This window comes from Ipomoea nil, unplaced genomic scaffold (assembly GCF_001879475.1).
Source record: "Ipomoea nil cultivar Tokyo-kokei standard unplaced genomic scaffold, Asagao_1.1 scaffold2704, whole genome shotgun sequence".
NCBI classification, from domain to species: domain Eukaryota; kingdom Viridiplantae; phylum Streptophyta; class Magnoliopsida; order Solanales; family Convolvulaceae; genus Ipomoea; species Ipomoea nil.
Window position 1 is genome coordinate 433,385 of NW_017619132.1, and position 18,714 is coordinate 452,098.

Genomic DNA, 18,714 nt, shown 5'->3' on the forward strand with positions numbered 1-18,714 from the left:
TTTGAACCACAATCAATGATACATGCTTCTTTGAGGAAGTCTTATTTTAAATATTAATAAATTATTTAAAAATTATTAAATAATTATTTAGAAACTCAATATCTTTTTCTTTTCCTTTTTCAATTATTATTCCTTCTTTCTTTTTTCCTTATGATTCCTTGTCCATAATTGAGCACATAGCAACCAGCCAGCCAACTCAGTACAGCGCAGCTAGTCCACCTTTAATAAATTTTGCTTTTTTATTCACCGGATCGCTTTGGGGAAATTAACGCATACTAACACTACCCCAGAAAAAGAATGTGGAGTGGCTACTCTGCTAGCTTGGTCGTCGTCTTCTTCCTTGTAGTGGCGGCGTTGTTCAATCTCAGCTGCCATAGCCGCCATGTAGAAGCTGCAGCTTCACCTGTCAAGTTTCTTCCTGGCTTTGATGGTCCTCTTCCTTTTCATCTGGAAACTGGGTTAGTTAATTAGTTGCTCTAATTTTCATTTCTGCCTTAATTACTTTCATTATATAAGAGCTAGAATTAATGTATAATTCAATATATATATATATATATATATATATATATATATATATATATATATATATATATATTTGGATTTTAGGTACATAGGCGTGGGAGAGAATGAAGAAGTGCAATTATTTTATTATTTCATAAAGTCGGATTCAAATCCAGAAGAAGACCCTCTAATTCTTTGGATTACAGGAGGCCCTGGCTGCTCTCCATTACGTGCTATCATTCAAGAAATTGGTATATCTATATTTCTATATGATCATACTTTATAAATTTAAAGTGAAGTTATAATGAACTGATTAATTATATATATGTGTGCAGGACCATTGCTTATTGAACCAGTGGAGTATAATGGGAGCTTGCCCAGGTTGCTACCATTTCCCTATTCATGGACTAAGGTAGTGAATATAATGTTGTTGGCCCTTGTGCTTAATTAATCCGATCATAATGTAAATTAAATATGATCCGGAAACATCATGGGACTAACTTCATGTTGCAACTGTCGTATAAATGCTTCTAGGTAGCTAGTTTTATATTCTTGGATTTGCCTGTCGGTACTGGATTTTCATATGCTACAACTTCAAATGGTGCTCAATCTGATAATTTTTTGACGGGTAGCAATGCATATGAATTTCTTCAAAAGGTTGGCCCTTATCCTATTTAAGAATCTTTGCTTGCATGGCAAAAGATTTTTTTTTTTTTTTAGTTAAAAATATCAAAACCAATTAATCTATTATGATTTTCAGTGGCTCGTTGATTATCCAGAATTCCTTTCTAATCCTTTTTACGTTGGAGGGGACTCGTACTCTGGCATTACAGTTCCAATAGTTACTGAAATGATATCTAATGGTAACAAGAAATGACTTATGTTATTTCTATTATATATCTTGATTGATAAGAATATATATTTTTTCACATTAACAAATAATTTTATTTATGATGAAATGCAGGTAATGAGAGAGGAATTAAGCCATTTATCCAACTTAAGGTTTGTTATCGGTTAATAAATCTTCAATTTTCACAATAAATATGTGTTTAAATATAATAGCCAACTATCATGTAGTGTGATCACATCTGTTACCATTCTAAATGGATAGGGCTGAAAAAGATTAAAAAAGTATAGTAAACATATACTACCTTATAAATTATAGAGTGTTTCATAAATATATTGCATACATAATAATAATAATAATAATAATAATAATAATAATAATAATAATAATAATAATAATAATAATAATAATGTGAAATCTTAACCGTTTAAATATATGAATATGATTGTGGTTGCAGGGGTACATAGTTGGCAATGGGTTAACCTTTCCAGATGAAGGAAACTATAAAATTCCCTTTGCTCATAGAATGGCTCTTATTTCAGACGAGCTATACGAGGTAATTGTATATTATTACATTTGAAAATTTATAACTTTGTCAGGCTTTATATATGCAGTCCTTAAAAACATCCCTTTGCTCATTTTAATGTTATATATACATCTTTGTCAGGCTTTATAATTATCTATCTTTAACATATTTGTATATATGCAGTCCTTAAAAACAAATTGCAAAGGAGAGTATTTGGACATTGATCCCACTAATTTATTATGTCAACAAGATCTTCAAATCTTTAATCAGGTCGGATAATATATATAATGTTGCCCAGTTGGAGTTAGCTAGTTACACCTTTTCTTTGACTGATACCCCTTTTGCTGCAGTTGATTGAGGGAATATATCCTAATAATATTCTGGAGCCTATTTGTTTGTCTGATGATTCTTCAACATTATCGTCTCTTATTATGTTGAATGGACAAAGAAGGTTTCTTTACGATAAGCATCAAAAGCTCAAGAATCCTGATTTACTTCCTGGATTAAAATGTCGGGTATGTAAAAATGACTTCAATCAACACATAAAATTTTCACTTGTTTTATTTTATTATAATCCTTACAAATTTCGATAAATATTTAGTTTAAACATGTTAGAATATTCATACAAATTCACATGAGTGAAGATTAATGTGTTATATATAACCTTATAGGATGATTGGAACAAACTATCTGGATATTGGGCCAATGATTATCGTGCACGAGAGGCCCTTCATGTCCGTAAGGTATATATTGATTTTCTTATTATGAAATGTAATAAGTTATTTATAATTTATAAATCTATATGGAAGATGATAATAGTACCAAGTACACAAAACTAATGCAGGGGACTAAGGGAGAATGGGAGCATTGCACTTCAAATTTACCATTCGCAATGATAATCAATAACACTATTCCATATCATGCAAGACTCAGCAAAAAAGGTTATAGGTCTCTTGTCTACAGGTTAGAATAATGTTTTTTGAAGATAGTTGATACATTTAATATCTTATGAATATGAAATGACTTATCGTTTATGTATTTGATATACTTAATAGCGGTGATCATGACATGCTTATTACGTATCTTTCGACACAAGCATGGATAAAGTTGTTAAATTACACTATTGTTGATGATTGGAGGCCATGGATGGTTGAAGGTCAAGTTGCAGGGTAAGTTATAAAGTTGTATAATACGTAAACCTAGCTATAAAATATTAAAATTTCAGTCGAATATAGACACACACCTAACAAAAGCTAAGGTGAAAATTTTTATATCTTTCACAACGCCATATAGGTATACAAGGACATATGCTAATCGAATGACATTCGCTACTGTCAAGGTATTTTTGTTATTTCTATTAATTATTACTTTGTTTTAAAAATTAATGTTTTTTTAAAACGTCTTTAAAATTAATGTTAATTAAAACAATTTATACTTTATAATTTATCTATTGCAGGGAGGTGGTCATACTGCACCTGAGTTTCGCCCTTTAGAATGCCAAGCTATGTTTGAACGATGGATATCTTATAAAGATCTTTAGTAAGGTCCAAAGTATGGAATACTAAATTTATTATAATTAATGACTAAAATTCATAAAATTAGTGTGTTATGAATTTAACAATAAAATGTAATGGAATAAATGTTATTTTAGGACATATCCAATGCATAATGAATTTTTTTCTTCCACATCATCAATAAAAAAAAAAAAACACGATCATGTCAATCAAGAGTAGTGACTTATAGTTGCCTGCCATCTTTCTTATGGAGTATTATACAATGATTAATTAGAAAACAAAAGGGGCCACTATTTCTGTTCATTCACCCTTTTTTTTATCAAATAAAATATGTATAAGTGGCTGGAGTTATACTCATTGAGAGGCCATACCTAACATTTTCCTTTTCTATGTTCTATTGTGGCCGCAGTTTACTAGATAAGGAGTACTTTTTTTTATCATTTAAAAAAAGAAAATGTTTTTTTTTAGAATAAAAAAGAAAAGGTTTTAAACATTTACGTTGCGTTCGGTGGGAGGAAGGAAATTACGTGAGAAAAAGAATTGCAATTCCAGGAGAAATTAATAAAGTGGTAATTTAAATTCAGTGTTTGGTTTGCAAGAATATAATTACTGAGAAAGAAAAAAAAAAGAAAAAAAAAACTATTGAAAATGCTCTAAATGCACGAAAGATACAGGTAATAGTACTGCCACTTTTGTTCATAATCCTCATAATGTCTTCTTCAATAATATGTTTCAGGAACAATTATTAAGCATAAATGATTTTATGTAATTATTTTGTAATATCGATCAATATTTTATTCAATAATTATTAAATATTAAATTACAATGATTATTATTTTTTGAATAACGAGAGAAATAAATAATCACCTTAATTAATAAAGAACCACAAAGATGTATGTAAATCAGTTTAAGTTGTCTAGAGCAAATAGATTTAAACTAAGGGCATCCCCAATAAGGGGATCTTGCCACATTTTAGAACAGTAAAATTAGTTTGGGTTGAATTTTGACAAATGAAAAAGCCAAAATTTCATCACATTTTTCTCCTGCAAGAGGAGAACTCATGTCAGAAATAAAATAAAATAAAATAAAAAAAGAAAAAAAAAATAAAGGGTGAGACGCACAGGTGCCTCTCACCCTTCAGCCTAGCGGGCGCGTATATTACACGCGCCCGCCAGGGCGTTTCAGAGTGGCGGCCACTCTGAAATTAGTTACTTTGGCCATTTTCGGCCATTTTGTGTTTGCAACGGCACACAATAGTATTTTTTTTTTTTTTGTTAATAATTATTATTTTATTCTCAAAAAAATTAAATAGAACATCTTTCACACATTTTACTCCTAATTTTTATTTTTTTATTTTATTTACTATGTTTATTTTAATTGTAATTTTGGAAATGAAAGCTTGTAATTTTTACTATTCATTTATTTTATTATAAAATTATAAATCAAATAAATAAAGAAATAATTAAAATATGGAGATAAAATGGTGGGTCGACCAAAAGTTGTGAAAAAGTTTAAAACTAATGGGAAGAAGAGATTTTGTGATTGAATTAGATAGTGGATGATGGGGTGGATGTTGGGGCCCACAAAAATGTGGGATAAAATCCTCAACTATTGAGGATGCCCTAAGAAGCTCAATAGGTCACTCTCACCAATAATCTTAGAATTTTGTGGTTATCAAGCCAACATCCTAACTATCTTAAATATGATTAATCCTAAAATAATGATTATGACAGTATTTGTTACCTACCACATAATAAAATATTGTAAAAAAAATTAATTAGTGTTGTCTTATCTCAAGTCTCAACAAGTTGCGCATGCCAGGAAAATTATGCCACATTGATTCATTAGTATTCAAGGGATTATTCTACCGGATTTTGTAGTTGCCTAATTGAATTCCTCTTCTTCTAGAGGTATTTGACAAGTTTTCATTTATTTTTTTTTTAATAGAGAGATAATGCTATGTTTCTCAAATTTTATTTTATATCTTTTGTTTCTTTGGAAAAGGGGAAGTGGGAAACCCCAAAGGAAACTGATTCGCAATAGTCACTCCTCATAGGATACCTCAACATGTCATTGTAAAAATAGGACTTCTATTACATATACTCTCAAATCTTATATATTTCATGATGTGACAGGTATTGATATGTTATTTTTTTCATATGGGTTCTTATAAATGTATCTACATCAATATTTTAAGTATGGGAGTAAAAATTGAGAGTAGAGGATAAGAATACATGTAGTATTTTCCTAAAAAAAAATAAATGCATAACTTCATCCCATACTGCATGATGGAAAAGACTACTTGTACTCCCACATTTTACCCCAAATTTTTACTGACTCTCACAAATTTTGGATGCAGGACAACTTTTCATGAACTCACGAGATAAAAATATTCTATCCAAGCTTGCCACATTAAAGAGTATAATTGATGGAGTAAAATTTGAAAGTCCTCATTGTAGAACTCAAGTTAAATATATATGTAATTATGTGGGTTAGCATGTTTTAGTAACTATTTGGTATTTCTTTCCACCAAAAAAATAAAAAATAAAAAATATCTGAGATTTGGATTGATTCCTACTATTGCTTTAGTTTATATTTATTAATATAAAATAAATATGCTAATTCATTAAAATTTAAAGTTTTATAACAATAATTTTTAAAATATTTTTAAAAAAAATTGCCAACTACCATGTAATGTGATGACATTACCGTTAGCATTTCAAATGGGTGGTCATAGGTTCTAACTCTGGTGGTGAGGGCTTATATTATTTGAACTGAAAATGTTTGAGAAAGTATAGAAAAGAAAAACTAATTATGAGTATTTAAAAATAATATTGAAAATTTGAGGCTTTAGAGTTAGGGAGGAAAAAAAGAGTTTAGCTTAACAAAAAAACTAAATAAACCCTAAAATCCAAGTTGAGTGGCCTAAAACTATGTGAGTTGTTCTAACTCAAACTCCATTAGGTAAATTGTAATATCATGCAAATTATATAATAATTTACTCACTCAAAAAGAGTTGGTAATAATTAAATTTGTAATAAAATTTAAAAATCATGTTTCATCTATTTAATCACAATATTCATGATATCTCTTCTCCTAAATATTCATGATATCTCAATTGATATATACGGTGTATTATGGTTGTTAAATAAATACAATTAAATTAATTAATTGCATTTATAAATTAAGTAATTTATTTATTACGTGTTTGAAAATATTAAAACTCTGTATGCGCACAGGTCTGATAAGCGTTTTCACATGAATACTGACATGCATAATTAAATTAAAAGAAATGATCTCGGCACAAGATTCCCGACCGGCGACCACAACTAATCCACAATATATAATTCCCGAATCTCTGAAAGTGCTTGTCTGATTTAGTTGGAATTTTTGGACAAATAAACTTTTTATAAAATAAAAATTTGAATGGTTAAACTACAACTAACTTAAAAATAAAAAACGTGGAATACAAATTTGTTTTTGCATAGTATATGTTTCGCGCATTCACGTCTACTTTAGTACTTTATTACAAATTCCCTCAATCTTAGGGTGTTTGATAAATAGCTGCTGATATTTGTTACTTATTAACAAGTTTGACTAGTTGATAGTATTATCTAATTGTAGAAAGATGTTTGATAAATTAGTTGATAGCTAATTATATACAAAATGACTTTCTCAAAACGTTAATTGAAAAAACTGTTTTGAGCAGTTTTTTGAATTTTAGTGTTTTAAAGTAATAAGTTGTTACAAAAAAGTCTCATTAATTAAACAATCATATTGATTATTTAACCAAGTTAAACAACTAATAGTGATCACAAGTTAAAATTGAGTAATAAGCTAATTATTTTACCAATCAGGGCCAGTGTCTTTGTGTGTGTATATATATATATATATATATATATATATATATATATATATTAATTCTAGTTAATTAATCATTCATTATTATATTAAATTATTATTATTTTCTCCTTTAAAGTCAAATTATTATTGGACTTATTTAAGAATTTTTTTTTTCTCAATATTTACTATTCAATTTATAAGAATTAAACATAAGGTTTAATTTGATATCAGATCAAGCAAGTGAAATATTTTAGTCCACTTTGAGGAAGGCATACTTTACTTTAATTTCATCCAAGAAAAAGATTGTGGAGTGGCTACTCTGCTAGCATGCTCATCGTCTTCTTCCTCTTCCTTGTAGTGGCGCCGTTGTTCAATCTCAGCTGCCATAGCCATGTAAAAGCTGCTTCACTTGTCAAGTTTCTTCCTGGCTTTGATGGCCCTCTTCCTTTTCATCTGGAAACTGGGTTAGTTAGTTGCTCTAATCTTCATTCTGCCTTAATAATTACTTTCATTATGACCTATTTGGTAAAATAGTTAGTTTTTTGGTCAATTTTAACTTATTTGATTACTATTAGTTGTTTGACTTGGTTTAAAAATCAATATAAATGTTTAGTTAATTAGCTTTTGTATATTAAAATGCTAAAATTCAAAAAGTTATTCAAAATAACTTTTTGAGTTAGCTTTAAAATTTAAAAAAAAAAAAATTATATCAAACAACTATCAGTTAATAGCTAATTTATCAAACACCTTTCAACCATCAACTAATGTTATCAACTAGTTATACCCTCTAATTAACCAATCAACTATCAGCTAATAGCCATTTACCAAACATGGCCTATATAAGAGTGAAAGTTATGTATAAATTAAATATATTTGGATTTTAGGTATATTGGCGTGGGAGAGAATGAAGAAGTGCAACTATTTTATTATTTCATAAAGTCGGATTCAAATCCAGAAGAAGACCCTCTAATTCTATGGATCACAGGGGGCCCTGGCTGCTCTCCATTACGTGCTATCATTCAAGAAATTGGTATATATTTATGTATAATAATTGTACTTTATTGATCTAAAGTGAAGTTATAATGAAGTGAATATATATGTGTGTAGGACCATTGCTTATTGAACCAGTGGAGTATAATGGGAGTTTGCCCAGGTTGCTACCATTTCCCTATTCATGGACAAAGGTGAATATATATAACATAATGTTGATCCTCAATTATACTTTGTCAATATTGTAAATATGATATGCAATATGACTTATTAATGGTGCAATTGGCATATAATATGTTGTTAGGTAGGTAGCTTTATATTTCTGGATTTGCCCGTTGGTACTGGATTTTCGTATGCTACAACTTCAAAAAATGCTCAATCTGATAATTTATTGACGGGCAGCAATGCATATGAATTTCTTCGAAAGGTTTCTCCCTTAGCTTAATTCCGTTTCTGACTCTCTGATTGTAAATATGTCCCAAAAAATTAAAACATTGATCTTTTCAACACTTCAGTGGCTGGTTGATTATCCAGAATTCTTTTTGAATCCTTTTTATGTTGGTGGCGACTCATACTCTGGCATTACAGTTCCAATAGTTACTGAAATGATATCAAATGGTAAAATCAAAACAAAGTACTTAAAAGAGATTGTTTCTGTTACTCAATACAAGAGAAATAATTTCATTATTTTTGTTGAAATGCAGGTATTGAGGGAGGAATTAAGCCATTTATCCAACTTAAGGTTAGTTTAAACTCGTGATTGAATATAAAAGCAATAAATGTATGTGTAATCTCATATATACTCATGTTTGATTGTGGGGTTACGTGTTGCAGGGATACATACTTGGCAATGCGGCAACTTTTCCGGATGAGGGAAACTATCAAATCCCATTTGCTCATAGGATGGCTCTTATCTCTGATGAGCTATACGAGGTTGTATATATTGAGTTTGAAGATTAAATTAATAGCTTATTTAAACATTATAATTCAACATTATAATTATCTAACTTCATAATAATTCTCCTCTCCATCTTAAACACGTACATATGCAGTCGCTAAAAATGAATTGCAAAGGAGAGTATTTGGATACTGACCCGACCAATTTATTATGTCAACAAGATATCCAAACCTATAACCAGGTCAGATGATGTTTCCCGGGCAGATCGAGTTAGTTACTCCTCTTCTTTGACACTGATCTGATATGATCTGATGCCCCTTTTTTGTGCAGTCGATTGAGGGAATATATCTGAATCATATTCTGGAGCCTATTTGTTTATCTGATGATGATTCTTCAACAATTAATCTTATTATGCTGCCTGGACAACGGAGGTTTCTTCATGAGAAGCACCAAAACCTCAGCAATCCTGATTTGCTTCCTGGATTAAAATGTCGGGTAATAAATATTTAGTTCAAACATGATAGAACATTTGTTTGAGTTCATCGATTGGGTTACTTATTAGTGAACTGAGATTGATGTATTGTAGAATGATTGGAATAAACTATCTGAATATTGGGCTAACGATTATCGTGCACGAGAGGCTCTTCACGTCCGTAAGGTATATATTGATTTTCTTATGAACATGTAATAAGTTATTTATAATTTATAAATCTATATGGAAAGACAATTAGTACGAAGTACACAAATCTAATGCAGGGGACTAAGGGAGAATGGGAGCATTGTACTTCAAATTTGCCATTCACAAAGATAATCAATAATACTATCCCATATCATGTGAGACTCAGCAAAAAAGGTTATAGGTCTCTTGTCTACAAGTTAGGATATTTTTTCAAGATATTTGATACATTCAATTCCTTTTTGTGAACATATATTATCTTACATATAAAAAATGACTTATCACTTATGTATTTGATATATATATATATAGTGGCGACCATGACATGCTTGTTCCGTATCTTTCAACTCAAGCATGGGTGAAGTCATTAAACTACTCTATTGTGGATGATTGGAGAGCATGGATGGTTGATGGTCAAGTTGCAGGGTAAGTTGTTAAGTTGTAAAGTTTGTTAATATATATATGAGTTTTTTGCACTTTTGGTCCCACGATTATAGTGGCACTAGCAGAATTGATCCACGACTTTTGAACCTTGCAATTTTAGTCCACGACTATTGATTTTTTTGCAAAAATGGTCCTTCCGGCCACTTTTCCGTCAAAATTCTACCGGAAAAAAAAATTCTCCATTTTTAACAGGGCTAAAATTGACATTTTACTTATTTCAAAAAAAATATATATATATATATATATATATATATATATATATATATATATAAGCGATTGCATTTGAGAATCTCCGCTGCTTCTCTCGCTGAAAATCTATACAGCGAAACTTTTCCGATGTCTTCGAATGATCCGGCAGGCGTGCTGGCTGCTGCTGCCGGATAACCCAACTAGCCCGGGGAACGCCACGGCCGCTCCGCCGCTTACTGACACCCCTGCCTGCTCTAGGAACTCCGCCTCCTGGGGCAGTAGTATGTAGCCCAGTAATATTGTATGTAATCAAATGTCAATTTTTTTCTTTTATTTTTTGAGATAAATAAAATGTCAATTTTTGCCCTGTTAAAATGGAGAATTTTTTTTCCGGTGAAATTTTGACAGAAAAGTGGCCGGAAGGACCATTTTTGCAAAAAAATCAATAGTCGTGGACTAAAATTGCAAGGTTCAAAAGTCGTGGATCAACTCTGCTAGTGCCACTATAGTCGTGGGACCAAAAGTGCAAAAAACTCATATATATATATATATATATATATATATATATATATATATATATATATATATATATCAAAACACACATAATATATGGTAATTAACAAAAGTTAAGATGTAAGTTTTATGTATTTCATAATGTCATGTAGGTACATGAGGACATACGCTAATCGGATGACATTCGCTACTGTCAAGGTAAACATTTTTGATATTTTTATAATTATTTTTGTTTTAAGAATTAAGATTAATTAAAATAATTGTATGTTACAATTTATATATTGCAGGGAGGTGGTCATACTGCACCAGAGTTTCGTCCTTCAGAATGCCAAGCCATGTTCAAAAGATGGATATCTAATACAGATCTTTAATCGTGTATAAAGTATAGAGTACTAAATTTAATCGTAATTAATGGTTGAAATTTGTAAACCCAATATGCTATAGCTTATAAATGTTAACAATAAAATGTAATCAAGTAAATAATAAGATTGCCAAGGACATTGTAGTCTAGCGGTACTAAGTTGATCTTCTATATGGGAGGTTGTGGGTTTGAGCATCAGTGTACTTTTTCATCACAGAGTCAGTCCCGTCACCTGCACAATAGTATGGTAATCTATATATAAGTAAAATCCTCCTATTTCATTTCTCGGTCCAAATTTTTGTAGTCAAATTAATTAAATATTTATGAGTTCATTAGGAATAAGATTAATTAGGAATATTAATATAATAAATTGATTAGGAATATCAATATATTGAATTGATTAGGAATATCAATATATTGAATTGATTAGGGCAATACCTTAAATAAATAAATCCACTTTCTTTTTTGACCAATTTAACAAATTGATAATTATCATATTTTTCACCTATAAATACAATGAGTTGATGACTACAAAAATTATAAGTCTTTGAAGAGGAAGCCGCCGCCACCGCCGATCAGAAAAAATGAGTGATTTGATCGGCGATGTTTTTGGAAATTAATAAAATAATAGTATATTTTTTTAATTGTAATATCGCAATGTTTCCTACAGTATTTTCTACATTTTATTTCAAAGTAATTATTAAATTTTATATCAATTTGCCTTATGTAAGATATTATATGACATCTATACATGTTTTCTTCTTTTGTTTTTCTTATTCTTTCTTATTTATATTTTTTTAATTCCTAATAATTATCATAAATGATTATTAATCTTGCACTCAGATGTAACCATGTTACTCATTGGGTACCACCACCTTTTAATTTCATCAAATGCAATGTCGATGCGGCCATCTTCTCAAATGGAGCAGGCTACGGTGCTGTTCTTCGAGACCATTCTGACCGTTTTGTTGCTGCAATAAGTGGTCGAACTACAAATACCCAGGACCACTCTTGGTCGAAGCTCTTGCGGTACTTGAAACTCTTAAATGGTTGGCAGGATTGCATCATAATAATGTTATTTTAGAATCTGATTTTTTAGCTTTCTGTAATGCTTTCAATTCCCGTGTGGTAGACTATTCTTATGTAGGTTTGATTGTAAAGCAATGTCTGTTGATTGCTAGAGGCATAGGGGACGTTAAGGTCCATCATGTCAAGAGAACAGCGAATCACGTGGCTCATAGGCTTGCCCGGGCAACTGGTTCTTCGTCTGTCTCAAAGTCGTGGGGTGTCATCCCACCTGATTGTATTGCTGGCTTTTTGAATCTTTAATGAATTATCTTGGTGTTTGTTTAAAAAAAAAAAAAAAGAAGATAATATTACCTATCAAACTTTTCTTTGTCAGACCACAAGGTGTCCTATGTATAATTAATTTTAAAAAAAAAACAACAATTTTAACTAACATTACTTCTTCCACAAACTCATAATCTCTGACTTAGAGTTTCATTAGTCCATGATGTTTGGATGCTCCATTGCTTTAAGATAACTACCAAATTTCCTTTTTATTTTTTTCTACCTCCAAAGCTAAAGTTGACAACTTTAACCAAACATCTCATTTTGAGTTTTTCCTTTTTAGACTCTGTTTGGCAAACCTAGCTGAAAAGCTATAAGCTAGGAGCTGAAAGTTGAAAAGCTATAAGCTCGGAGCTGAAAACTGAAAAGCTGTTAAGCTAGCTGTTATGATTGAAAGTGTTTGGTAAAAATAGCTTTTTGATAAGCTGATAAATGTAAAAAGACTAAAAAGGACATCTTTATAAATTTAAATTAGTTTGTTTACATATTAAAATTTAACATTTTGTCTTTAAAAAAATTAACATTTTGAAATAAAACTATTAGCATAATCATGATCTAGCATCTCATAATGAAGTAGCAATATTGTTGCAAATCTAATAATAATAATAATAATAATAATAATAATAATAATAATAATAATAATAATAATAATAATAATATTTGCGGTGAAAGTTGCGGATAAAGGAGAAGAGAAAAAAGTTTTAATTGGGAAGGATAAATTATGTCATTTCTTTAAAATAATAAGGATTAATATGAAAAAAAAAAAGTTAGGAAGTTAGGAGCTTATTTTGAAACGCTACCTAAAGTAGCGTTCCAAAATAAGCTCTTATTTTAAGCTAGGAGCTTATTTTTGGAACATTACCAAATAGAGCTTATAGTTTATTAGGAGTTTAAAATAAGCTATAAGCTCCTAAATAAGCTCTACCAAACAGAGCCTTAGGCTCTGTTTGGCAACACTAAGCTAAGAGCTTATAGCTTATTTTAAGCTACTAATAAGCTATAAGCTCTGTTTGGTAATGTTCCTAAAATAAGCTCCTAGCTTAAAATAAGAGCTTATTTTGGAACGCTACTTTAGGTAGCGTTTCAAAATAAGCTACTAGCTTCCTAACTTTTTTTCCATCTTTATCCTTATTATTTTAAAGTAATGACATATTTTAACCTTATGAATTAAAATCCTTTCTCTTCCCCTATCCCAACTTTCACGTCAATCCCTTCCTTAGTTTTGTTTCCTGCTAAACAATTATGTTGAAACTTTAGCTTATTATTATTATTATTATTATTATTATTATTATTATTATTATTATTATTAATGTTATTTTAAAATTAGCAATATGGCTTCAATCTCAAATTGAACAAGAGCCGCCAACTAATGCTCAAGAAGCATTCAATCGTGCACATTCTTCTCTTCGAAGTTGTATTGAGAGGTCGTTTGGAGTATTGAATAAGAGATGGAAGATACTTGTTAAAATGCCGCAGTTTAGTGAGGAGACCCAAATTGATGTTATTATGGCCACATTTGCACTACATAATTATATTCGGAAGAATTCACAAGATGACATGATGTTTAATGTGCTTGAGCAGCATCCAGATTACATACCGCCCGATGAACTTCAAGATTCAAGTAGTAATATCTCCATCAACGAAAATTTAAGTCACACCTCTATGGAGATGAAGGAGATTCGCAACAATATTGCTACTTCATTATAGGATGCTAGATCATGATCATGCTAATAGTTTTATTTTAAAAAGTGTTTACTTTTTTTGGAAGACGAAATGTTAAATTTTAGTATGTAAACAAACTAATTTAAATTTTATAAAGATGTCCTTTTTAGTCTTTTTACACTTATCAGCTTATCAAAAAGCTAATTTTACCAAACACTTTCAATCATAACAGCTAGCTTAACAGCTCTTCAATTTTCAACTCCGAGCTTATAGCTTTTCAGCTTTCAGCTCCTTTTCAGCTATCAGCTCCTAGCTTATAGCTTTTCAGCTAGGTTTGCCAAACAGAGCCTTAGTACTATTCTATAGTTGCCTTAATTGCAGACTGTGGCTCTGTTTGGCAAACCTAGCTGAAAAGCTATAAGCTAGGAGCTGAAAGCTGAAAAGGAGCTGAAAGCTGAAAAGCTATAAGTTCGGAGCTGAAAACTAAAGAGCTGTTAAGCTAGCTGCTATGATTGAAAGTGTTTGGTGAAATTAGCTTTTTGATAGGGTGATAAAGGTAAAAAGACTAAAAATGACATCTTCATAAAATTTAAATTAGTTTGTTTACATATTAAAATTTAACATTTTAAAATAAAACTATTAGCATAATCATGATCTAGCATCTCATAATGAAGTAGCAATATTGTTTCAAATCTCATAATAATAATAATAATAATAATAATAATAATAATAATAATAATAATAATAATAACAATCTCTTCAATAATAATAATAATAATAATAATAATAATAATAATAATAATAATAATAATAATAATAATAATAATAATAATTGCGGTGAAAGTTGCGGATAAAGAAGAAGAAAAAATGATTTTAATTGGGAAGGATAATTATGTCATTTCTTTAAAATAATAAGGATAAAGATGGAAAAAAAGTTAGGAAGCTAGGAGCTTATTTCAAAACGCTACCTAAGGTAGCGTTTCAAAATAAGCTCTTATTTTAGGTTAGGAGCTTATTTTGGAAACATTACCGAACAGAGCTTATAACTTATTAGTAGCTTAAAATAAGCTATAAGCTCTGTCAAACAAAGCCTTAGTACTATTCTATAGTTGCCTTAATTGCAGACTGTAGTAACGTAATGGAATTCTTGTGTATGTCTTCAATTCTTAGAGACTTTTGACAAGTTTACAGCTAGTGATATGATTCAACATTTAAACCACGTTTTCAAAAACAAAACATTTAAACCACAACCAACCAGCCTGTACAACTCAGTACAGCTAGTCCACCTTTAATAAATTTTGCTTTTTTATTCACCGGATGGCTTTGAAGAAATTAAAGCATACTAACACTACCCCAGAAAAAGAATGTGGAGTGGCTACTCTGCTAGCTTGGCCGTCGTCTTCTTCCTTGTAGTGGCGGCATTGTTCAATCTCAGCTGCCATAGCCGCCATGCAGAAGCAGCTTCACCTGTCAAGTTTCTTCCTGGCTTTGATGGTCCTCTTCCTTTTCATCTGGAAACTGGGTTAGTTAATTAGGGTTTAGATTTTCATTTCTGCCTTAATTACTTTCATTATATAAGAGCTAGAATTATGTATAAATTCAATATATATATATATATATATTTGGATTTTAGGTACATGGGCGTGGGAGAGAATGAAGAAGTGCAATTATTTTATTATTTCATAAAGTCGGATTCAAATCCAGAAGAAGACCCTCTAATTCTATGGATCACAGGGGGTCCTGGCTGCTCTTCATTATGTGCTATCATTCAAGAAATTGGTATATATTTATATATAATAATCGTACTTTCTTGATTTAAAGTGAAGTTATAATGAAGTGATTATATATATATATATATATATATATATATATATATATATATATATATATGTGTGTGTGTGCGCGCGCGCGCGTGCAGGACCATTCTTTATTGAACCAGTGGAGTATAATGGGAGTTTGCCCAGGTTGCTACCATTTCCTTATTCATGGACAAAGGTGAATATATATAATATAATGTTGATCCTCAATTATACTTTGTCAATGTAAATATGATATGAAATATGACTTAATTGTGTAATTGGCATATAATATGTTGTTAGGTAGCAAGCTTTATATTTCTGGATTTGCCCGTTGGTACTGGATTTTCGTATGCTACAACTTTAAAAAATGCTCAATCTGATAATTTATTGACGGGCAGCAATGCATATGAGTTTCTTCGAAAGGTTTCTCCCTTAGCTTAATCCTGTTTTTGACTCTCTGATTATATATATATATATATATATATATATATATATATATATATATATATGTCCCGAAAAATTAAAACATTGATCTTTTCAACACTTTAGTGGCTGGTTGATTATCCAGAATTCCTTTCGAATCCTTTTTATGTTGGTGGCGACTCATACTCTGGCATTACAGTTCCAATAGTTACTGAAATGATATCAAATGGTATGTAAGAACAAAGTACTTAAAAGAGATTGCTTCTGTTACTCAATACAAAAGAAATATGTTCATTATTTATGTTGAAATGCAGGTAATGAGGGAGGAATTGAGCCATTTATCCAACTTAAGGTTAGTTTAAACTCGTGATTGAATATAAAAACAATAAATGTGTAATCTCATATATATATATATATATATATATATATATATATATATATATATATATACTCATGTTTGATTGTGGGGTTACGAACGTACGTTGCAGGGATACATACTTGGCAACGCGGGAACCTTTCCGGGTGAGAGAAACTATCAAATTCCATTTGCTCATAGAATGGCTCTTATCTCTGATGAGCTATACGAGGTTGTATATATTGAGTTTGAAGATTAATAGCTTATTTAAACATTAATTTAATTTGTCTAACTTTATATATAATATAATTCTCCTCTCCATCTTAAATATGTATATATGTATATATGCAGTCGCTAAAAAGGAATTGTAAAGGAGAGTATTTGGATACTGATCCGACCAATTTATTATGTCAACAAGATATCCAAACCTTTAACCAGGTCAGATGATGTTTCCCGGCCAGATCGAGTTAGTTACTCCGATCCTGTTCTTTGACACTGATCTGATCTGATCTGATGCCCCTTTTTTTGTGCAGTTGATTGAGAGAATATATCTGAATTATATTCTGGAGCCTATTTGTTTATCTGATGATGATTCTTCAACAATTAATCTTATTATGCTTCCTGGACAACGGAGGTTTCTTCATGAGAAGCATCAAAAGCTCAGCAATCCTGATTTGCTTCCTGGATTAAAATGTCGGGTATAGTAAGCTAAGACCTCACATTATTTATTACGAGCGAGTTTTAATAAATATTTAGTTCAAACATGATAGAACATTTGATGTGTTGTAGGATGATCGGAATAAACTATCTGAATATTGGGCCAACGATTATCGTGCAAGAGAGGCTCTTCATGTCCGTAAGGTATATATCGATTTTCTTATGAACATGTAATAAGTTATTTATAATTTATAAATCTATATGGAAGGACAATTAGCTAGTATCAAGTACACATGCAGGGGACTAAAGGAGAATGGGAGCATTGTACTTCAAATTTGCCATTCACAATCATAATCAATAACACTATCCCATATCATGTGAGACTCAGCAAAAAAGGTTATAGGTCTCTTGTCTACAGGTTAGAACGTTCTTTCAAGATATTTGATACATTCGATTCCTTTTTTGTGAACATATATTATCTTACATATAAAAAATGACTTATCATTTATGTATTTGATATATATAGTGGCGACCATGACATGGTTGTTCCGTATCTTTCAACTCAAGCATGGGTGAAGTCATTAAACTACTCTATTGTGGATGATTGGAGAGCATGGATGGTTGATGGTCAAGTTGCAGGGTAAGTTATTAAGTTGTAAAGTTTGTTAATATATATATATCAAAACACACATAATATATGGTAATTAACAAAAGTTAAGATGTAAGTTTTATGTCTTTCATAATGTCATGTAGGTACACGAGGACATACGCTAATCGGATGACATTCGCTACTGTCAAGGTAAACATTTTTGTTATTTCTATAATTCTTTTTGTTTTAAGAATTAAGATTAATTAAAATAATTGTATGTTACAATTTATATATTATAGGGAGGTGGTCATACTGCACCAGAGTTTCGTCCTTCAGAATGTCAAGCCATGTTCAAAAGATGGATATCTAATACCGATCTGTAATCGTGTATAAAGTATAGAGTACTAAATTTAATGGTAATTAATGGTGAAATTTATAAACCCAATATGCTATGGCTTATAAATGTTAACAATAAATGTAATCAAGTAAATAATAAGATTGTCAAGGACATTGTAGTCTAGTGACACTAAGTTGATCTTTCATATGAGAGATTGTGGGTTCGAGATGCTTCCATATT

At 30.5% G+C, this 18,714-nt stretch overlaps 3 protein-coding genes across 3 annotated transcripts; all 3 read left to right on the forward strand.

Annotated features, from left to right (window-relative positions):
* Nucleotides 1–240: 240 nt before the first annotated feature.
* On the forward strand, nt 241–3,526 carry LOC109156116 (serine carboxypeptidase-like 2). Its single transcript, XM_019303950.1, has 14 exons — nt 241–458; nt 607–752; nt 837–913; nt 1,036–1,158; nt 1,262–1,364; nt 1,466–1,503; nt 1,806–1,904; nt 2,058–2,144; nt 2,225–2,389; nt 2,546–2,617; nt 2,719–2,837; nt 2,930–3,043; nt 3,168–3,213; nt 3,331–3,526. Exons 1-14 carry the CDS (start codon nt 298–300, stop codon nt 3,412–3,414), a joined length of 1,434 nt encoding a protein of 477 aa, XP_019159495.1. The 5' UTR covers nt 241–297; the 3' UTR covers nt 3,415–3,526.
* A 3,997-nt stretch (nt 3,527–7,523) lies between these two features.
* LOC109156118 (serine carboxypeptidase-like 2) lies at nt 7,524–11,473 on the forward strand. The gene is made up of 14 exons (XM_019303953.1): nt 7,524–7,695; nt 8,116–8,261; nt 8,339–8,415; nt 8,526–8,648; nt 8,737–8,839; nt 8,926–8,963; nt 9,056–9,154; nt 9,274–9,360; nt 9,450–9,614; nt 9,706–9,777; nt 9,876–9,994; nt 10,108–10,221; nt 11,094–11,139; nt 11,229–11,473. Exons 1-14 carry the CDS (start codon nt 7,559–7,561, stop codon nt 11,310–11,312), a joined length of 1,410 nt encoding a protein of 469 aa, XP_019159498.1. The 5' UTR covers nt 7,524–7,558; the 3' UTR covers nt 11,313–11,473.
* Nucleotides 11,474–15,562: 4,089 nt separating this feature from the next.
* On the forward strand, nt 15,563–18,679 carry LOC109156117 (serine carboxypeptidase-like 2). Its single transcript, XM_019303951.1, has 14 exons — nt 15,563–15,836; nt 15,948–16,093; nt 16,233–16,309; nt 16,414–16,536; nt 16,663–16,765; nt 16,851–16,888; nt 17,025–17,123; nt 17,243–17,329; nt 17,425–17,589; nt 17,681–17,752; nt 17,848–17,966; nt 18,075–18,188; nt 18,302–18,347; nt 18,437–18,679. Exons 1-14 carry the CDS (start codon nt 15,679–15,681, stop codon nt 18,518–18,520), a joined length of 1,431 nt encoding a protein of 476 aa, XP_019159496.1. The 5' UTR covers nt 15,563–15,678; the 3' UTR covers nt 18,521–18,679.
* The last annotated feature ends 35 nt before the right edge of the window (nt 18,680–18,714 follow it).

What these genes read in the sequence shown, in the direction of transcription:
- LOC109156116 (XM_019303950.1), top strand. Translation starts at nt 298, where the DNA reads ATGTGGAGTGGCTACTCTGCTAGCTTGGTCGTCGTCTTCTTCCTTGTA. An exon ending in ATCTTCAAATCTTTAATCAG is followed by an intron (nt 2,145 to 2,224) that starts GTCGGATAATAT and finishes CTTTTGCTGCAG; the next exon opens with TTGATTGAGGGAATATATCC. An exon ending in TATAGGTCTCTTGTCTACAG is followed by an intron (nt 2,838 to 2,929) that starts GTTAGAATAATG and finishes TATACTTAATAG; the next exon opens with CGGTGATCATGACATGCTTA.
- LOC109156118 (XM_019303953.1), top strand. Translation starts at nt 7,559, where the DNA reads ATGCTCATCGTCTTCTTCCTCTTCCTTGTAGTGGCGCCGTTGTTCAAT. An exon ending in TACTGAAATGATATCAAATG is followed by an intron (nt 8,840 to 8,925) that starts GTAAAATCAAAA and finishes GTTGAAATGCAG; the next exon opens with GTATTGAGGGAGGAATTAAG. An exon ending in GTTGATGGTCAAGTTGCAGG is followed by an intron (nt 10,222 to 11,093) that starts GTAAGTTGTTAA and finishes AATGTCATGTAG; the next exon opens with GTACATGAGGACATACGCTA.
- LOC109156117 (XM_019303951.1), top strand. Translation starts at nt 15,679, where the DNA reads ATGTGGAGTGGCTACTCTGCTAGCTTGGCCGTCGTCTTCTTCCTTGTA. An exon ending in TTCCTTATTCATGGACAAAG is followed by an intron (nt 16,310 to 16,413) that starts GTGAATATATAT and finishes ATATGTTGTTAG; the next exon opens with GTAGCAAGCTTTATATTTCT. An exon ending in TTCCTGGATTAAAATGTCGG is followed by an intron (nt 17,590 to 17,680) that starts GTATAGTAAGCT and finishes GATGTGTTGTAG; the next exon opens with GATGATCGGAATAAACTATC.